At 38.0% G+C, this 17,969-nt stretch overlaps 1 protein-coding gene across 1 annotated transcript in view; it reads right to left on the bottom strand.

Moving 5' to 3' along the window:
* LOC139737737 (melatonin receptor type 1B-like) overlaps nt 1-17,661 on the bottom strand; it is a 29,203-nt gene extending 11,542 nt beyond the window's left edge. The window contains exons 1-2 of the mRNA XM_071648414.1: nt 17,271-17,661; nt 15,715-15,851 (exon numbers count right to left, since the gene is read on the bottom strand). Of these exons, the coding sequence (XP_071504515.1) occupies nt 15,715-15,851; nt 17,271-17,661 (528 nt within the window). The remainder of the gene's footprint in view (nt 1-15,714; nt 15,852-17,270) is intronic.
* Between the last annotated feature and the right edge of the window lie 308 nt (nt 17,662-17,969).

The following is a 17,969-nucleotide window of genomic DNA, read 5'->3' as shown; positions in this document are numbered from 1 at the left end:
CCTGGTGGATTTACTTCAGAATAGTATACACTTAGATATAATTAGGATTTGAGCCTCGGGCATAATTGCGTTTGAATGAAAAACTGGAAATTTCAAAATTTCATCTACAAACTACATGAACTATATGGCAAGTTGTGAGGGGGTTACATTATTACTTACTTTGCCATTTGCATATTCATATTGACCATTCAAGAACTGCATGTTTCACCAAAAATTAGGGAAACTTCAAAATGTCATAACTTCCTTATTTTTCACCCGATTTTGATCAAATTTTACCGTTGAACTCGTAATATTTTACTCTTTCTTATCAGATTAGCTTATATTCGGACTGGATTTCCCCATTAAGCTATCTTATGAGACTATGACCGCCATTGGAAATTCTGTGGCTTCGGACGCAACTCCTTGAGCGGCAGCAAAATCTTCGGCAAGCAAAAAAAAAAAAAAAAAAAAAAAAAAAGAGAAAAATTGAAAAAATAGCTCAAAGATCTTGCGAAGATGCATTTTATGATAAAGATTCATATCTCCATGTAGCCTTCAACATGTGGTTCGCATGTCATTGTGTAATCTTCTGTAGGCATCATACTTACTTCGTCTGTTGAATGGCTTTTAACTAATTAAAGTTCTGAGTCAACTTCGTGTGAAATTGAAATTTCCAGATTCAGGACAGTGTGGAGCCACATTGAAGACCTGTTTTGACAGACTCTTATTCAGGTATTTCCTCCTCGTTGCCTGGAAACAGTACATGTGTATCGTCGATTCCTTTGATATCATTGTCGTTTTATTTAAACTTTAAATATCATTGTTTATTTCATATTTCCATTTCCATTTCTCAGTGATGGGATCACAAAATGATTGACAATAAAACAAAAGTACAAAACATATACAACCATATCTTATGTTTGAAGAAAAAAAGACAAACTAACATTACACACAAATATAAATGGTCATTTTCATCTGAGGATATCACAAATAAATATCAGAAATATGATGGGGCCTACATAAAAGCAATGACGCTTGTAAAAACTGTAGGTTCCCGAATTTATAGGCGTGAAATTATACGGAGAACGGACATGTTTATCTCGACCAACTTAAATTGTACCAGTGCAAAATCAGTATTAAAAACGAACTAACGAACCACATGAATACTGTAGTATCGCTTAAACGAGACTGTACATATTTCGCCGTGTTTACACACACACACACACACACAAAGTGCTATAACGGTATCGTGAAGTAACTTGGAGCTGCAGACAAAGACAAAAGACTGGGGGTATTAAAAAAGAGAATGTTGCTAAGAGCCGGGTAGTGTGTATCCACTAAGTAATAGCCGTTTTAGTTTGCGTTTGAAGGTGAATAAGGATAAGGAAGAAGTAATATCTTGAGGGAGGTCATTCCAGTATCTGGGTCCAGTAAACATAATTGTTTTCTTTGCAAAAATAGTGCGAGTACGGGGAAGGTGATAGGCGTCACTCTGACGAGTGGGGTAGCAATGAATAGAGCGATTTCTTTTGAACATGTGAATAAAAACGGATGGTAATTCATTAGTTGTTAGTTTATACATGAAAATTCCAAGATTATAATAAAATAGGTCTGGAATTTTCAGAATTCTGTTTTGATGAAAAAAACAGTTGGTATGAGCAAAATATCCGGCGTGGTTTATAATTCTTATTGCTCGCTTTTGAATGCGAAGAAGGGAATCTAATAGTAAATTGATTGCGTTTCCCCACGCCAAAATTCCATAATTAAAGTGTGGAGATATTAAAGAAGAATATATACTCTGCAAAATATAAACAGGGAACAAATGTTTAAGCTTGTTTAAAATTCCAATATTTCTGGACAAAATTTTACTTACAAAATTAATATGAGTTTTCCAGGATAATTCTCGGTCAATCCAAAGCCCTAAAAACTTCGCGTTATTGACCTGCGTTAAACATATATCATTTATTTTGATCTCATGTGGGACAACATTAAAAGAATTACTGAATACCATATAATAAGTTTTTTCTATATTCAGGGATAATTTGTTGGCATAAATCCAGGATTGCACAGACCTAAGCTCAATATTCATCATATCAATTAATGTATTAGGGTCTCGATGAGAACAAAACAAACTTGTGTCATCAGCAAAACAAATAAATGATAAAATTGGCGATGATTTTTGAAGGTCATTTATGTATAAAATAAATAAAAGTGGGCCCAAGAGGGAGCCCTGTGGGACTCCACATGAGATAAGTTTTAACTGCGAATCATAGCCGTTAATGTTAACAAATTGCTTTCTATCAGTTAAGTAACTCTTAAACCATTCGAGAGGTGGCCCGCGAATTCCATAATGATACAGTTTAGAAAATAAAATTTCGTGATCTATCGTATCAAAAGCTTTAGAGAAATCAAGAAAAACTCCAATTGTATGCTCAAAATTATCTATAGCATGAGCTACCTTGTCTATAAAAGTGAGTAAAGCATGGGTTGTGTTATAATGTTTTCTGAAACCAAACTGAGAATCTGATAAAATATTATGATTTGTGAGAAATTTCAATAATCGCGTGTAAACTAACCTTTCAAGGATTTTAGAGATCGAAGTCAATAGAGATATTGGTCGGTAATTATTCACCAAATCTTTCTGTCCCTTCTTAAAGATAGGGACAACTTTTGCAACTTTCATTTTATTGGGGACTTTACCATTAAGTAGAGATTGATTAAAAATGTATGTTAAAGGAGAAATGATTTGATTCAGAACATTTTTTAAAAGAAAATTTGTAATTCCATCATATCCTGAACTTTTTTTATCGTTTAGATTCTTGACGATATCAACAATTTCTTCTTTAACAATAGGTTCGAAAAATATTGATTGAGGATTCCTATTACCTAAGTATCTATGATATTCAGTTGAGGATTTCGGGATTTTACTGGCAAGATGTGGACCAAGACTTGCGAAATAATTATTAAAAGATTCCGCCATGCTAACCGGATCGTTAATCTGCCGGCCGTCCGCCAAAATATATTTGGGAAGATCAGTATTGGTTTTGTATTTGAGTGTCTCGTTAATCACCTTCCACGTACTCTTCACATCATGTTTATATTTAACAAACTGTCGCGAAAAATAATTCCGCTTAGCAACACGTATTAAGGATGTCAATATATTCCGATATCGAGTATATCTTGATTTATTTCGAGGGCATGGATCTTTGCGATATTTATGAAAAAGACTATTCTTGCGGTTAATGGACCTGAGTAGAGATTTTGTTACCCATGGTTGTCGAGGTACTTTTTTGTAATTTGAATGGTGAGGCCTTTGAAGAGGAACACTAGATTCATAGTTAGTGGTCAAAATATTCATAAAATTTTCAAATGCTAAATCAGTATCGCTTTGAGAGTATACAGTGGACCAATCTTCTGAACTTAATTTCTCCCTAAGTTTATTAAGGTTAGATTCAGACATTACACGAATGCCCGGATTGTGGGTATGAGAAACATTAGTAGTCATAAAATTTGACACAAGGGCATAGATTGGAAAATGATCAGTGACGTCAGAAACTATTATGCCAGATGTGATGTCAGAAAATAAATCATTTACAAAAATGTTATCAATAAGAGTAGATACATCATCAGTTATTCGAGTCGGTTTTCTTGTAAGGGGAATAAATGATTTCGACAACATAAGGTTCAGAAAATCTGCGCACATAAGATTATCGTTGTAATTAAGAAGATTGAGGTTAAAGTCACCCATGACAAAACATGTCTTACTATCAAAATAACTGCTTGAAATAAGGTCGCAAAATAACTCTAAAAATTCAGCAGGGTTTGAGCTGGGTGGTCGATAAATCTCCCCAATTATAATATTACCTTTATTCAAGGTTTTGACCTCAATAAATACACTCTCAAAAACTTCTGACATCACGCTATATTTTTCCAAAAAAACACAATCTAATTTCTGTGACACATAAAATCCGACTCCTCCTCCTTTCTTCCATGTTCTATTATTTGTTATGAGTCTAAAGCCGTCTATTGTAAGCAGCGAAGAGGGTGATGTCTCCTTTAACCAAGTTTCACTGAGCCCGATAATATTATATTCAGTTTTCAACGTGCTCACAAGAGAAAGAAATTGATCGAAGTTTTTATTTAAGCTTCTGATATTAAAATGTGAAATAAAAAGTTGAGTTACGTCATTATGAGTGAGTGAAAGAAGTTCATCCTCTGTGTGATAGTGAGTGAATACATTTTGGACTGCGGCATCGTTACAGTCGAAATCTAGTCTCAATTCAGAAGTCTGCATATTTAAGAAAGTGACGATGTCGGAATCTTCGCCCTCTTCGCTGTTTACTGAGATTACTGGTGTCATATCAGCAGGTGACTGAGGATAAAGCATGCTAACAGCAGCGGCGTTCGAGTTAACAGTGGTATTTGGATTCATCATTGTGCATGATACAGAATAGGTGAATATAAAGATAGGCTGTTAACAGAAAATAGGTGCTCAAAAATACATCTGCTGTTGGATTTTAAAGGAAAATAGGTGAAAGAACATTTACCCTGATAATAGACGGTTAAGGAATGTTCAGTTTCCGTACGCAAAACAAGGCATGTCAGAAATTCAACGGTATCTGCGTGAGCATAATGCGTAGGGAATGTGGTTGTTACTAGTCTACAGGAGGGCACAATTGCACTGAACAGTTCAGAGAGGTAATTGCAAAGGCAAACAGACAATAAATTATTGGGGGTGGTCGAAAACACCGTAGAAACACATTTGTGTAAACACAAGGATAACAGTTTGCTCAGGGTAGGTGGCAACTTACATAGAGGAGTCAGATACACCAGGGTGACACATTTTTGCATAAACATTAATAACAAATTTCTGAGAGGAGTCGGAAGCACCGTGGTAATACATCTCTGCATATACAATAACAAATAGCTGAGAACAGGTAGTAAGTTGGTTTGAGCGGTCAAAGACACCGGAATAACAGGATGGCAGATTACTGAAAGCTGACAAGTTGGTAGCTGTGGAGAGCACCGGCATAACACATTTTTGCATACGCAATAGGAAGTTCATTAACACTGTTATGTAAATTTTTGTGAATTTCGCTAAGAGAGACAGCACAGTGTGCGTGAAAATAGCAATATAGACAGGTGTACTAAGTACTGGTACTTTACATAATGAAAATAACAAACCAGTTCTCTGTTTAGATCTTAACATACATGTGGCTATACGTACGTTCATAAGTATGCACTTGGCACAATTGTGAAAAATCAATTTGTTGGTTCGCACAGGTGAGATCGATTTTGGTGTAGCGTACAAGGAATGTATGTCAAGGCAAAAAGCAAGCACTACTGAGCACAAAACAACATCAAAGTAGAAACGAAGATCAAACACTGTGTCGTGTGCGTACTCGAAGCACACAGAAAAATACATAATCAGAAAGAAATTGCTTACATACATGTCTTCTATAAACCGTTTTCTCCAGATATTACCCGCAGCCACCCCCTCCCTCCCCCACCCTTGAAAAAAAAAAAAAAAACCCTTTGCAGTCAAAATATGAACGTCATTGCAATCTACGTCTTTTCTCATTGCATATGAAATGATATTATCATTTTCATGAAGTTGTGAAATAAAAAAGACAGAGGTTATGTTTAATTAATTCTTAACGAAGTACACGAACTGAACTATTTCATGTCAGATATAGTAGTCAATGACTACAAAAGAAAGCGTATGACGTTTTGCATTTCTTTTTTCATGTCGGATATAGTAGTCAATGACTACAAAAGAAGGCATATGACGTTTTGCAATTTTTTTTTTCTTTTGCAATTGCTGAATATTAGAAAAGATGTGGGAAAAATGAGGAAGACACTTTCTTCCTGTCAGTATAAAAAGCAGATTTGTTGTTGAACAGTATATCATTGCTATTCAATCACATGAGCGTATAATGAGCGCACTGTTAAAATACAACTACAGTGTAGGTTTATACTTCAAAATTCATTTCAACCGAATTACTGTCTGAGCCGTGGCTTCGGCCTTATACACTTAGTATGATAGTTAAGTGTAATGTTTCTCTAATATAAATGACAAAAATGGAAGGGAAAAAGAACAAGTCATCAACACTCATGGTACCCATTTGGGCAAGACTTCCTTTTAAAGATTTGGGAGTGATGTTACAAGTCAGACTAAATTTACGTAGTTGGCAGAAGATTTGGAATTGTTATTCAGCATTCATAGCAATGGCTGGGTAAGTTAACAAGGAAGAAACACTAATGTAAACGATAACAACTTGGGTACTTGCTTACCAATCAAGTCGCAAGAGATTGTCTAACTTAAAGGTGCACATAGGAGCTGAAGATAACACGAGACTCGCGACTTACAGATTCAGTCACGGTACAGGTTCCAAGTCGCGGAGCCTTTCACTTTCCATTTAAGGAGAACTTCTGTGCCAGCTAGGTATATCTTGGTAGAAGCGTTTTTTTGCTTTCTGAGGTCGTAGGCTGTTTTCGCGAGAAGGCTTCTCCTGGCTTTGAGGGCAGGGGGCAGATCCGTGCGGACCGTGATCCGTTTGGATTCCTGAACGGGGCCGGTGCTGGCTCGCGGCTGACTTGTTTGGCGCTGGCGCTGGTCGAACGATTCAAGAACACGGTTCCTGTCGCGGATATAGACAAACTTTGCAATTATGGCTCGCGGAACAGGGTCTCGAGATGGGGCTCCATTGGTCTGGCCGGAAGCAGCGTTGGCGTTGTCGCGCCGGGGGAGCCGGTGAACGTTCACGAGGGCAATATTGGCGGCATCGTCTGCGCTTATCCCGAAGTAGCAAAACGTGTCGCGAAGTGTGCGCTCAACATTTTCGTTTGGCGTTTCCTTCACTCCGTAAAAGAGCAGGTTTGCGCGACGGCAGTAAATCTCCATTGCCGTGAGCTTATTTTGGAGTTTGGTAATTTCGGCTGCCATCTTGCTTTCCATTTCTGGAAGCTTCTTGCTCTCAATCTCGATTATCTTGTCAGAGTTCATGGTTACGGAGTCTTCTAGTTCTGACAGTTTGGCGTTAATTGAAGCGACCTCTTGCGAAAGAGTATCAAGCTTTGCACATACTGTAGATGAAGAACGAGTTATACTTTGTTGTATGTCCGCCAAAGTCAGGTCACTAGATGCGCCATCATCGCTCCTTGAGTGAGACTGGCTTGCGTCGGCACGGCTGGGTTGCGGAGGGTGTTGGGTGGGAACAGACCGGTCTTTGCTGGCAGCTCGAGTAAGGCGGGTCGCCATTTGGACTGATGTTGTGCGTTCACAAATTTCAAACAAATTCCGAGTTTTAATGAATTTCACCGCTTAAGTTCCAAAAGGTTCGTTACAGCAGGTTAAAAGCAAAGTTGTTCTGGAGCTGGAGCTGAAAATTATGCAGGAGGAGTCAGAAAATAAGCCATGGAGTGGTGGTGAGGGATTGGGGCGGTGGCTGCAGAACCAAGAGGGCTATGGCGACACGTCCGTCTCCATCGAGCGCTAGGGATGGTTACTCTTTTTTTCTTCAAACATAAGATATGGTTGTATATGTTTTGTACTTTTGTTTTATTGTCAATCATTTTGTGATCCCATCACTGAGAAATGGAAATGGAAATATGAAATAAACTTGAAACTTGAAACTTGAAACTTAAATGATCGCGGTCTCCTGCTTTTCTGTTCGTACAATGTCTAAAGAAATACACAATTCCCAAATCAATGCGTTTAGATCCCTTTCTCTGTTTCACAAAACATTGTGAATATTAAACTATAATTGTGAAACTTTTTTTCGATTATGTTGTCAGATACATGTGTTGTCATTTGACATACGAATCATGATTTCATTGAGAAAAAAAAAATGCAGAAATAAAATCAAACTGAACTGAACTGAACTGAACCTTATACCGCGACCGCTAATGTCGCGACAATGTCCGGAGAACAAAATTCCTGTAAAGTTCCAATAAAACCGCAGGAGAGAGAGAGAGAGAGAGAGAGAGGGGGGGGGGGGGTTACTGTGAGTTTTAACCGAATCACACCGAATGGAAGACCAGCTAGTGCAGCGTAATATGGGCTATCCATATCCTTATCTTGATAGAAAATGAAAATAAAAACAACCCAAACTGCCATGTTATAGCATACACAAGCTTGGCTTAATTATAACTATGATACTTGATCTCTCTACGACCATCATAAAGAGAGGTAGAAATACCTTTAGTTATTCCACCAATCACAAATGCGATGCACTACGAGAAAACTAAATAAATTACGCACTGCAAAATATTCATCTTAGACAGCTTGATTCTGACAGGTAATGCAAGATTGCTTGATTCTAATAAGTAAAGCGAGAATGAGTTTTCAACCTAATCTTCTCTTTTTTAAAAAATCGCAGCATTCTTTTTCTTAAAGTATAATTGTTTCATTTATGTTAAGTAGTGGTCGGTTGCACATGAGAATGTTTATGTGAATTGCTTCAGAGCCTCACTTTTTGTTGCAACAGTACTATATATAGGCTCTAAGAGGCTTAGCTTGTTCCGCATTGCTATGTTCTTGCTCATTTAACTTTGATCTCCCGCTCTAGCAACAGTTGCCATGGCAACACGCTTCCACAGTGTTGAAAGAGCAAGAGGGGCCAGTCAATGCATTTTGTTTTCTTCTTCTTCTTCTTCTTCTTCTTCTTCTTCTTCACTTCCTTCAAAATGTCGCCACCGTCGCAGCATCTTTGAACCTTGAATTCCGAGACCTTCCTCACACAGCCCTATTTGTCATGCAAACACAGAGCTAGGAAATTTGTCCCTCCTAGCAAAGTATGCAGCAAAGTCCAACGAGTGATTGCAAGCAGGGGAAGTGTCGAGTCGCGTTTGTTTTACTATGACATCGCTGAATACAGCCGTTGAAGAAGAAATCAGACAAAATACGGTCTTTAAAGGGATACCTCTGGGTCTGTGAGCTCGGCAATACCTTAATTCATTCAATTATTTTTATCAATTCATTTTCATTTCCAAACAATATACATGGGTAATACAACCGTTGTAGCATATTATTACGTAAGGGAAGGAAATCCTGGTGGCCAAAAAAGCATGTCACACATTCTGACACCAAAACAAATCACCACCACCAATGATATCAAACGTAAAGTAACAAAAACTTTATTCTTCCCTCGCCTCACACGGCATCGTCCCAGTCTCGTCCGGATCCATCTTTTTCCAAAGTGGTCCAACAGGCCACACCCACTTCGTACAAATGCATAATCATGACACATAAATATAATGTCACGAGAATTGATACTAATAATACACAAGCAGAACACAAGCACAACACGAGCACCATCTCCTGCAGCAAAAATCCCCCAAAGGCTTCGTAGGTTACAAAAAGGAGAAAAGACAGGGGCGGGAGAGAAGAGAGGCGATTGAAGTGAGATTTAACATTTTGTGGGCTGATGGTTGATTCAAGTGACTATCGTGTTACCACAATTGCAACAGTGTTAGCCCAATGTCGCATAGTGGCGCGTGCATTGTAACACGAAGCTGTTACATTACGGCGGACACGCGAACACAGTGGGTAACATTAGATAAATGAGGATACGCCACAAAATGCATGATTCAGTCATTTCGTCTTACTGACTACTAGTACCTAGATCGGGTGTCTCGCTACCACTGCATTGTCGTTTCGGCGTTTTAGGAGACCATATTTGTATTTTGCCAATTTAAGGTGTTCTGCAGACACTTAATACTCCGCCAGTGACATTGCTCAGCGCTCATACACATTCTTTTTGTTCCTTGAGTGCTGTAACTATGGTCTTGTCTGCTCTTGTGCATCCAATTAATAGTGTCTCGTGAGTGTGTATCTTGTGTGTGTGTGCGTGTGTAATGTGTGCGTATGTGTGCGAGAGTGAGAGTTATCTATGTTGAAAAGAGATTAATTGCAGTATAAATTGTATGACAAATCGATTTGTTTGTGCTTTGAATTGCATTTGTACCGTTCCTGTTACTCCCAGAATGGTTTGGGGATTGGGATTTATGAATGATTTGAATGAAACCAATAAATATCAATGAAAACACACACAAAAAAGTGTGCATGCTCGGATTCGTGTTAATGTGAAAGGGGTAGGAATGTTGAAATAAAGATTTCAATCTGACCTGTAAAGGTGTAAACTCTGCTGACTTGTCCACCCTTTAAAGGGTGTGTACAGTTCTGGTCGAGGTGAAGATTTATCTTTTAACGTTTTGTAAGATATTCAGAAACCACTCTATGAGATGTCAACGAGCATGCAGTTCTAAGGGGTATCAAAAGTTTATTCGATGAAAATCGGTTTTGAAATGGCTGAGATATCCAAAAACAAGGTGAAACAAAGAGATACTAATAAAGTTGGGGCATGTCGCCTTTCATTATTAGCACTTTTTGGGATATCTCAGCCATTTGAAAACCAATTTTCATCAAATAAACGTTGAATCCTTCATAAAATTACGTGCTCTTTCATATTTCATAAGAGGCTTTTCATTATCTCATCTAGGAATGTTCAAAACATGAATCCCTACCTCAACCAGTACTGTACAGTCCCTTTAAAGCATTACTAGTATATAGTTATCATCAAAAGACAGTTTGGGGTTGTTGGTTTTTTTTAATTTCAAAATGGGGGAATTAAAGTCAAGTGACAAAACGAGGAGCAAAATGATGTTGACGACACAGATAAGATAAGGTAAAGGTAGAACGGTTCACGGTGCCAACCGAGATGACCAGCAATATCCATCCATGCAGACGGGTCTATCACGTGAACTATTTTTGTTATCACGTGGGGAGGGGGGGGGGGGGGGAGAGGAAAAAAGGCGGTCATACACAACGGCATGAAAATCTCTATTATGTTATCTCAGATCAACCCGACTTCTAGAGCTGCGCGCACCTCCCCTAAGAAGCGATTAGGAATTTTCTGAAGAATAATTGGCTGATTGAAATGAAATATATAACCTGAGCACATGCTATCTGCTTCAGTGCCAGAAACACTCCTAAAAGAACAATTGCATTGATACGTTACCTCGTCACATGCATGGATCGTGATCGCTGATGTCATCAACAATTTTTTTTTTCATCATCATCTTCTTCTTCTACTTCTTGAGCGCCATAATGATCCGCTCGCGTTGGTTGACTTCTATCAATTAGGTCCGTAGTGACATATACAGGACAAAGCAACGCGAGGGTAATCAAGAGCTAGGATCGTGTTTCAGAATCTAGACATTATGAAAGATATGAATCAATGTTATAAACCAATACGTTCTGCGCAAATATTGTTTGGTTACACATTTATTATAGTGTCTCGTTCCTCCCCAAGCGGTATTTTGTTAACTGCGTACACAACACGAGCGCAATAATGGCAGACGTTAATATGAAGTAAGTTTATTTCGGTATGATTTCATAGCAGTGTGTATATAAATGAATAAAGAATAATTACACGCATATTTCAAGGGGTACTTTATTCTAGTTGGCTGATGACGCGTTCTTTCCATCCCTCCACCCCCTCCCCCGAAAACAAAAGTCTTGATAAATTAGCGCCAGATGATGCAATTAGGCATATATCTTGTTATATTATGTAATAGTGTTAAAAAAAATAGCCGAGAGAAGGACAAGATCGTTATATAAAGCAAAGAAAAAATGCCATAATATTGCCAGCCTTTTAATTTCGTGGCGCAAAGATTATAATATTAAAAAATATTTCATACTATATGATATGGAGTAAATTTGAAATGTTATTCTTTTTTAATTTCTTTTGAACCTCTAGTAATATATTCACATCCAATTGCTTAACTTTGAATACTCCTCGTGTAGAAGAATTCATGAGTTCTTGATACCCAGTAAATATCACGGCATTGGGTAGAGGAGGCTCTGCGTGATGAAGTGACATTATCAATTTTCTTAATGGTAGATTTTTTAGTGCTTAATCATTAGCCCACAAACATGCGTTTTAACAGTGTCCTTCATTTCTTATCACTTACTGTGAGTACTAGTGATACATTGAAGAGTACAGTAAGAGACAAGTATCACGGCCTAACACGTACTGCATTGATTGGAAGGGAAAGGCAATTAAAGTGATATGACATGTCTTAATACTTGAAGTTGTTTGTATCTTTCTGCTCAGCAGAAAGATATATTGAAATATATCCCCATATGTTTGCAATAATCCGTCCATACTCTAAAAGTCTTCTCAGACTGGGGGAGGCAATACAACAGAACACCAACGCAATGGTTTACATCTCCTCGCGCGCAAACACAATAGTAGACACTCTTTCTCGAATACATGTAGTATTTGGTTAGCACTAAAGCCACAAGGGCTTATTCTCATAGTCGCAGTTCCATGATGAACAGACTTTTCATCGCAGTCAACCAAGGTTACACTCTCTTCAGAGCTCAGAAGTAATGACGAACAAGTAAGTCTGTAAATGCAGCTCTTCAGAGGCGAATCGATGATTTCTGCGCAAAAAGAAAGAAAGAAAAGTATAGACGAGGACGTAATAAAAGCGACAGCTTTACATTTCCACAAACATGCCTGTAGACCTTGGTTGTACATCCCCGTGAAATTGATGTAGAACCAAAGCATATCTCATTTCTTTGGCAGGCCATGTGAAACCGGAAGTCTGAGAAACACAAGTAGCTCAAAACCTACGACTAAAAAGTGATCTGCATAAAGACTTGACTCCAGCAAAATGTCAGACAGATATCTTCTTACGTAGATAAAAGGGTATGTAAAAGGGTTTCACGGTGTTTTTTTTTTTCCTGTGTCGAGGTGAACAGCAAAACAAAGGGGCAAGAGAAAGGTTGTTATATCTCACACACCTGCGACATCTTTAGATTAGATGACATCGCGATCAAGATTGAAGAGAATCGACGTATCAAACACATTGAGAAGGTTTCCATGGTGCTTTTTTCTCTCTCATTCGTTTCTTCTGGCAAGGACGAGCTTCTCTCCAAGTCGGAGGACAATAATGACAATAATAATAATAAGGTCTTATTTATCCTGGCCTCTTCCAGCTTCATTCTCGGGCCCATGTTTGTTATGGGTATACGGATTGCCACTTATTACCGACGACGAGTCTTTTATTTGAGGAAAACGTGGCAAAGTCCATCCTTTGATGCTGGCTTTTGTATTAGCTATAAAAAAAAAAAGATACAGAATCTTATTCAGCCACTGAAGAATAAAGAGATGAAGGATATAGGCCCACAATTATTTTTTTTTTTCACGCTCTCGAGATTACTGTGTGAGGTCTTGCAGTGTAGCTCAAGACTTAAAAGGTTAAAAGAAGTGGACAAGAGCCGAATGCGTAATCATAGCTCGCGATATGCTGTTTTTAACACTCTTTTTTTTATATCTTTGTTCCTGCTATTTCGATCTCCATGAGATGAAGTTCTGGTTTCCACCAGCGATTTCAATGCATTCTTTCTTCTCATTCCTTTCAGATCGATGCAGAATTTTGCGACACTGTAGAGGGTGGAATACTTCGTAAGAGGAGTTATCACAAAAAGTATATAGTATAAAGAAGATAGACTGATGTGTTTGGAAAGGGAGAAGGGTGAAAGGCAGAAAACAGATCACTTCTGCAGATCCAGGTCACCACACAATGCCGTTTATCGATCTACTCCCTAAGTTACCACTGACACCCCATCCCCATTCCAATATACCAACTTCCCCACTCCTCCCCCACTCCTCCCCCACCCCTCTCCTACCCACACCCTCTCCTCTCCCACCCCTTTCCTCTCCATACGTTCTCCTTTGCTTCTCAACTACTGAATCTACCCTAATCTTGATAATAAGTTACTGTTAATGTTATGTATCCCTCACCCCCCCCCCTCCAATCGCAAATGTGTATAACACTACATGCATCAGTCATCTATACGATACTTCTCAACACCAGTAAAGTGTGGATCAATCAGTTCTTCAGTATGTGGTCCTGATTCCGGTGAAAGAATCGGGACTTCCCGCTGGTTAGAAAAAAAAAAGTCCTGCGAAGTATAAAGGAAATGTATGTGAGATTTCCCTGGCAGAAATCTATTACATTCAATGTGAAGTCCGTTAAGTGACGCCATCTCAAAGATTCGAGTTAAGGGAAGTCGGGGGGTCTTCAGGGGACTTCACAAAAGGATGATTGTATACAGTTCTGGTTGCTATGGGTCTTCAGGTTTCCAACTTTTTTGGTAAGATAACGAGAAAAAAAAAATCTTATGAAACATGAAAGAGCATACAATTCTATGAGAAATTCAAAATCGATTTGATGAACATCGGTTTAGAAAGGGCTGAAATATCCAAAAACAAAGACCTTTTATTAGGACAACTTTGTTTTGCTTTTTTTTAAAATATCTTAGCCATTTCAAAAAACATTTTCAACAATAAACTTTGAATTCATCTTCCGAAATATTGTATGATTTTTCATCTTTTTTACGTGGCTTCTAATTATCTCGAAAAATTTAAAATCTGAATTCCCCATTTCAACCAAAACTATACCAAATTCATGAATTTCTTTCAGTTTTTCTTTGTATATATATAGCAACTGATAAGCAAATTGCCCCACATTGACGTAAATAAGCACTGAATTGATAAGTGTTTTAGTAGTACCCATGGCAAAACCGTACCATCCGCTAGACAGCAGGGATTTCAAATACAATCGGAGATGATGAACTCTATCTGTCTACGAGACCAAGGCCATCGTCACCATCTAATCACTTCGACTCATCCAAACCTTACAATACCAAGGTGAAATTAAAGCGATTCAAATGAAATGCATAGCGTCTAAGCGAGATTTCTGTCAGCCTTGAATTATCAATGCTGTAAAAGTCGTTAGTGGAAAAAAATCTCTATAAACTGTGTACAGTGCTTTCAGAAAACGTTTGATGAGCGCGACCTAATACATGTCACGACAGTTATATTAGATTTTCCATTTTTTGATCCAATAAAAAGTCATTTGAACGGGCTGAGACAGACGGAGAGAGAGAGAAAAAAAAAAGAGATAGAGAATATTTTGAAATTATCGTTTAAAATAAAATGCGAGATTAAAATTGATACCGATTGCTACGTAAACATTTTTACCGTCGGTCTTTGATGTAATGTAAATCTCCTGAATCAATTCCAATTTAGTGCGCTTTGGAGTCATACACACATACGTTCACACACACGTGCACACACACACACACACACACACACACAAACACACAAACACACAAATACACAAAGACACACACACACACACACACACACACACACACACACACACACATATATATATATATATATATATATATATATATATGTATATATTTGTATGAAGAGTTTTTTGTCAAAAACCGATAAGTCCATATTTGCCAAATGGAGATATTTGCGATTAAAGGTCAAGAATAATAAAGAGAATAATAAGAAAATGTTTGCTTCTTTTGACCATGACTTCAAAAATGTACCTTTATATGTAGTGATCAATATATCATTTAAAAGGTATTATTTTGTACTTTATGACAGAGACCGTACTTCAAAATCTTCAAAAAAGGGTTTATCGGTTTTTGCGAACAAACTCTTCATATACATATATATATATATATATACATATATATATATATATATATATATATATATATATACGTATATATATTATACATTTTGTATTTGTATAAAGAGACCTTATGCCTATAGGTATAAGTACATACTTATGTCATATTCGAATTGATATCAAGGATATTATAAAATAATCTATAAAATCTGTGTTGTACCAGACCTGTGTGATGCAGACGAATCGGTTGATGCTGATGAAACATATGCTCCACATGGAGCAGGTGCAGCTTACGATGCAGACCGACGCAGCTAGATTGCAGAGCACGGATTTTCCCTGGAACCACTGGGGGTGAAAGTTCCCTGCGAGGGATGGCGACAAAGGGACCGGTATAACGTCAAAGGCCAACACAGCATAAAGTTGCACACGTGTATTACTCCTTGCTGCATAGTTAAGGGCATTATTTACCATATGTAGATAAAACAAAAAATCTAGCTTGAGTACTTCAAAATAGTTCTAAAATGTGAGTTATAGGGATAGAAGCAACCAACTTAAAATCAATATAGTTAGTATAACCGATGCAAAGTACTGTTAAATATACAAAATATGAACAATAGTTATCATAAAAATCGCTTCTAGAATAAACCGTCTACAGTTATGGTTTATTGAGAAAAATAGTGATATCTCCTTATATTTTAGGCTTGAATGTAAACTGTTTATATAGTAGGATTTTTTGTGATGCAACTGACCCACATATACATCAGGTGTGATAACTAAAACATTTTCAAATCACTGTTCCCAATCTGTCAATAGTAAATAGTACCTGTTAAGGAATCCTAATCCCAAACATACATGTACATTCAATGAAAGCAGCAACATAAGTAAGACACATCAACGAATTTTTAAGTCAAATCGGTCAATCGTTTCTAAAGTTATGAATTTTTAAAGTTTTACTGCCGTTATCACTGGATAAGAAGACTTCTACTAGTTATGTGTGGACAACAACATAAAGAGAAATGTTAACAAAATGTAAACATTTCAGTTTTCTATCAGCACTCTTCTCACCTCTTTCAAAAAGAAGGGGAAATGTTATAACCATTAACCTTCGTCAGAAGCAAGTCGATGGAATTGTGTTTTTTATGATAAATGACATTTCATTGACGACATTCTTTATATTGTTATCCACACATTGACGTCATCATGGTCATCATGAACCGCAGTAGTTTTCTTTTCCAGTGATGACAGCATCAAAACTTTAGAAATGTATAACTTTTGAATTGACTCTATACGATTTTCCTTAAACTTCGCTGATGTGTTCTGTCCGTATCAAGGCAATAAACCCCCGAGGAAAATTACCATCGGCTAAATACTAATTAGTGATAAGGTTAGAGTAAAGATTAGGGTTAGGGTTAGGTTCAGGGCAAGAGTTTAGGTTATAGGGTTAGGATTACGTTCAGGATTAGGATTACTACTACTACTACTACTACTACTACTACTACTACTGCTACTACTACTACTACATTATACGGCTACTACTACTACTAGATTATACGACTACTACTACTACTACTACTTCTACTACTACTACTACTACTACTACTACTTCTACTACTACTACATAATACGACTACTACTTCTACTACTACTGCTACTTCTACTACTACTACTACTACTACTACTACTACTACTAGACTTTAATATTGGCATAATTATACAGTGTACGTATGTTGGGTGTGCAGGCATGACACGTGATCTCTCCATTTGGGATGTGTATCGCTTACCGAGGATATAGGAGAGGTCCACGAAGGACGTAACGCAAAAATCTGCAATGGCGAGGTTAAAGATGAAGATGTTGGCCACGGTGTTACGTAACTTCCGGTCAATGAGGATGGCGCCCATCACAAGGATGTTGCCCACGTTGCCCCAAACCATGCAAGTGATGAATGCCGCAATCAACACTTTTTGAACCACGCCCCTCTCCGCCTCGTCGCTCCCGACGTCCGTCCCGTTCGCTCCAGGAGGGCCCGAGTCTTCCATTGCCATGGCAACGGTTGGGGAGGTGGCAAACCACGGAGGATTGGAGGTGTCTGTGAAGGAGTCTGCCGGGGTCGTCAGGACAGAGAGCGGACTAAGGAAGTGAGTAGCTGGGTAGATCGGCGTAGAGAGATCCATGATCTAACCGAAGTATATGCCCGCATCACTGCACAAAAACCAATACGAGGCACCGGTTCTGAACAGTAAAGGAAAAGGAGAGGACAGTTTTAGGTGTTTGATGCGGGGGGGGGGGGGGGGGGGAGAATGGAAAGAGAAAGTGAGAGAGAGAGAGAGAGAGATAGAGGGAAGGAGAGAAAGGGATAATGTGTTTTGGAGGGAGAGAGATAATGTGATAATTTCATGTCTTATCATTTAGTTTACGATTCATATTACATTCTATGTATTTTTCAACTGATCAAATAAAGTGATGGTGTAATAGCATACTT

Source organism: Diadema antillarum, unplaced genomic scaffold, assembly GCF_040938485.1.
Source record: "Diadema antillarum isolate AM-2024a unplaced genomic scaffold, OU_Dant_1.0 seq00000702_RagTag, whole genome shotgun sequence".
In the NCBI taxonomy this organism is placed as follows: Eukaryota; Metazoa; Echinodermata; class Echinoidea; order Diadematoida; family Diadematidae; genus Diadema; species Diadema antillarum.
Note: the sequence above shows the minus strand (reverse complement) of the source record. Positions and strands in the feature narration are given on the sequence as shown.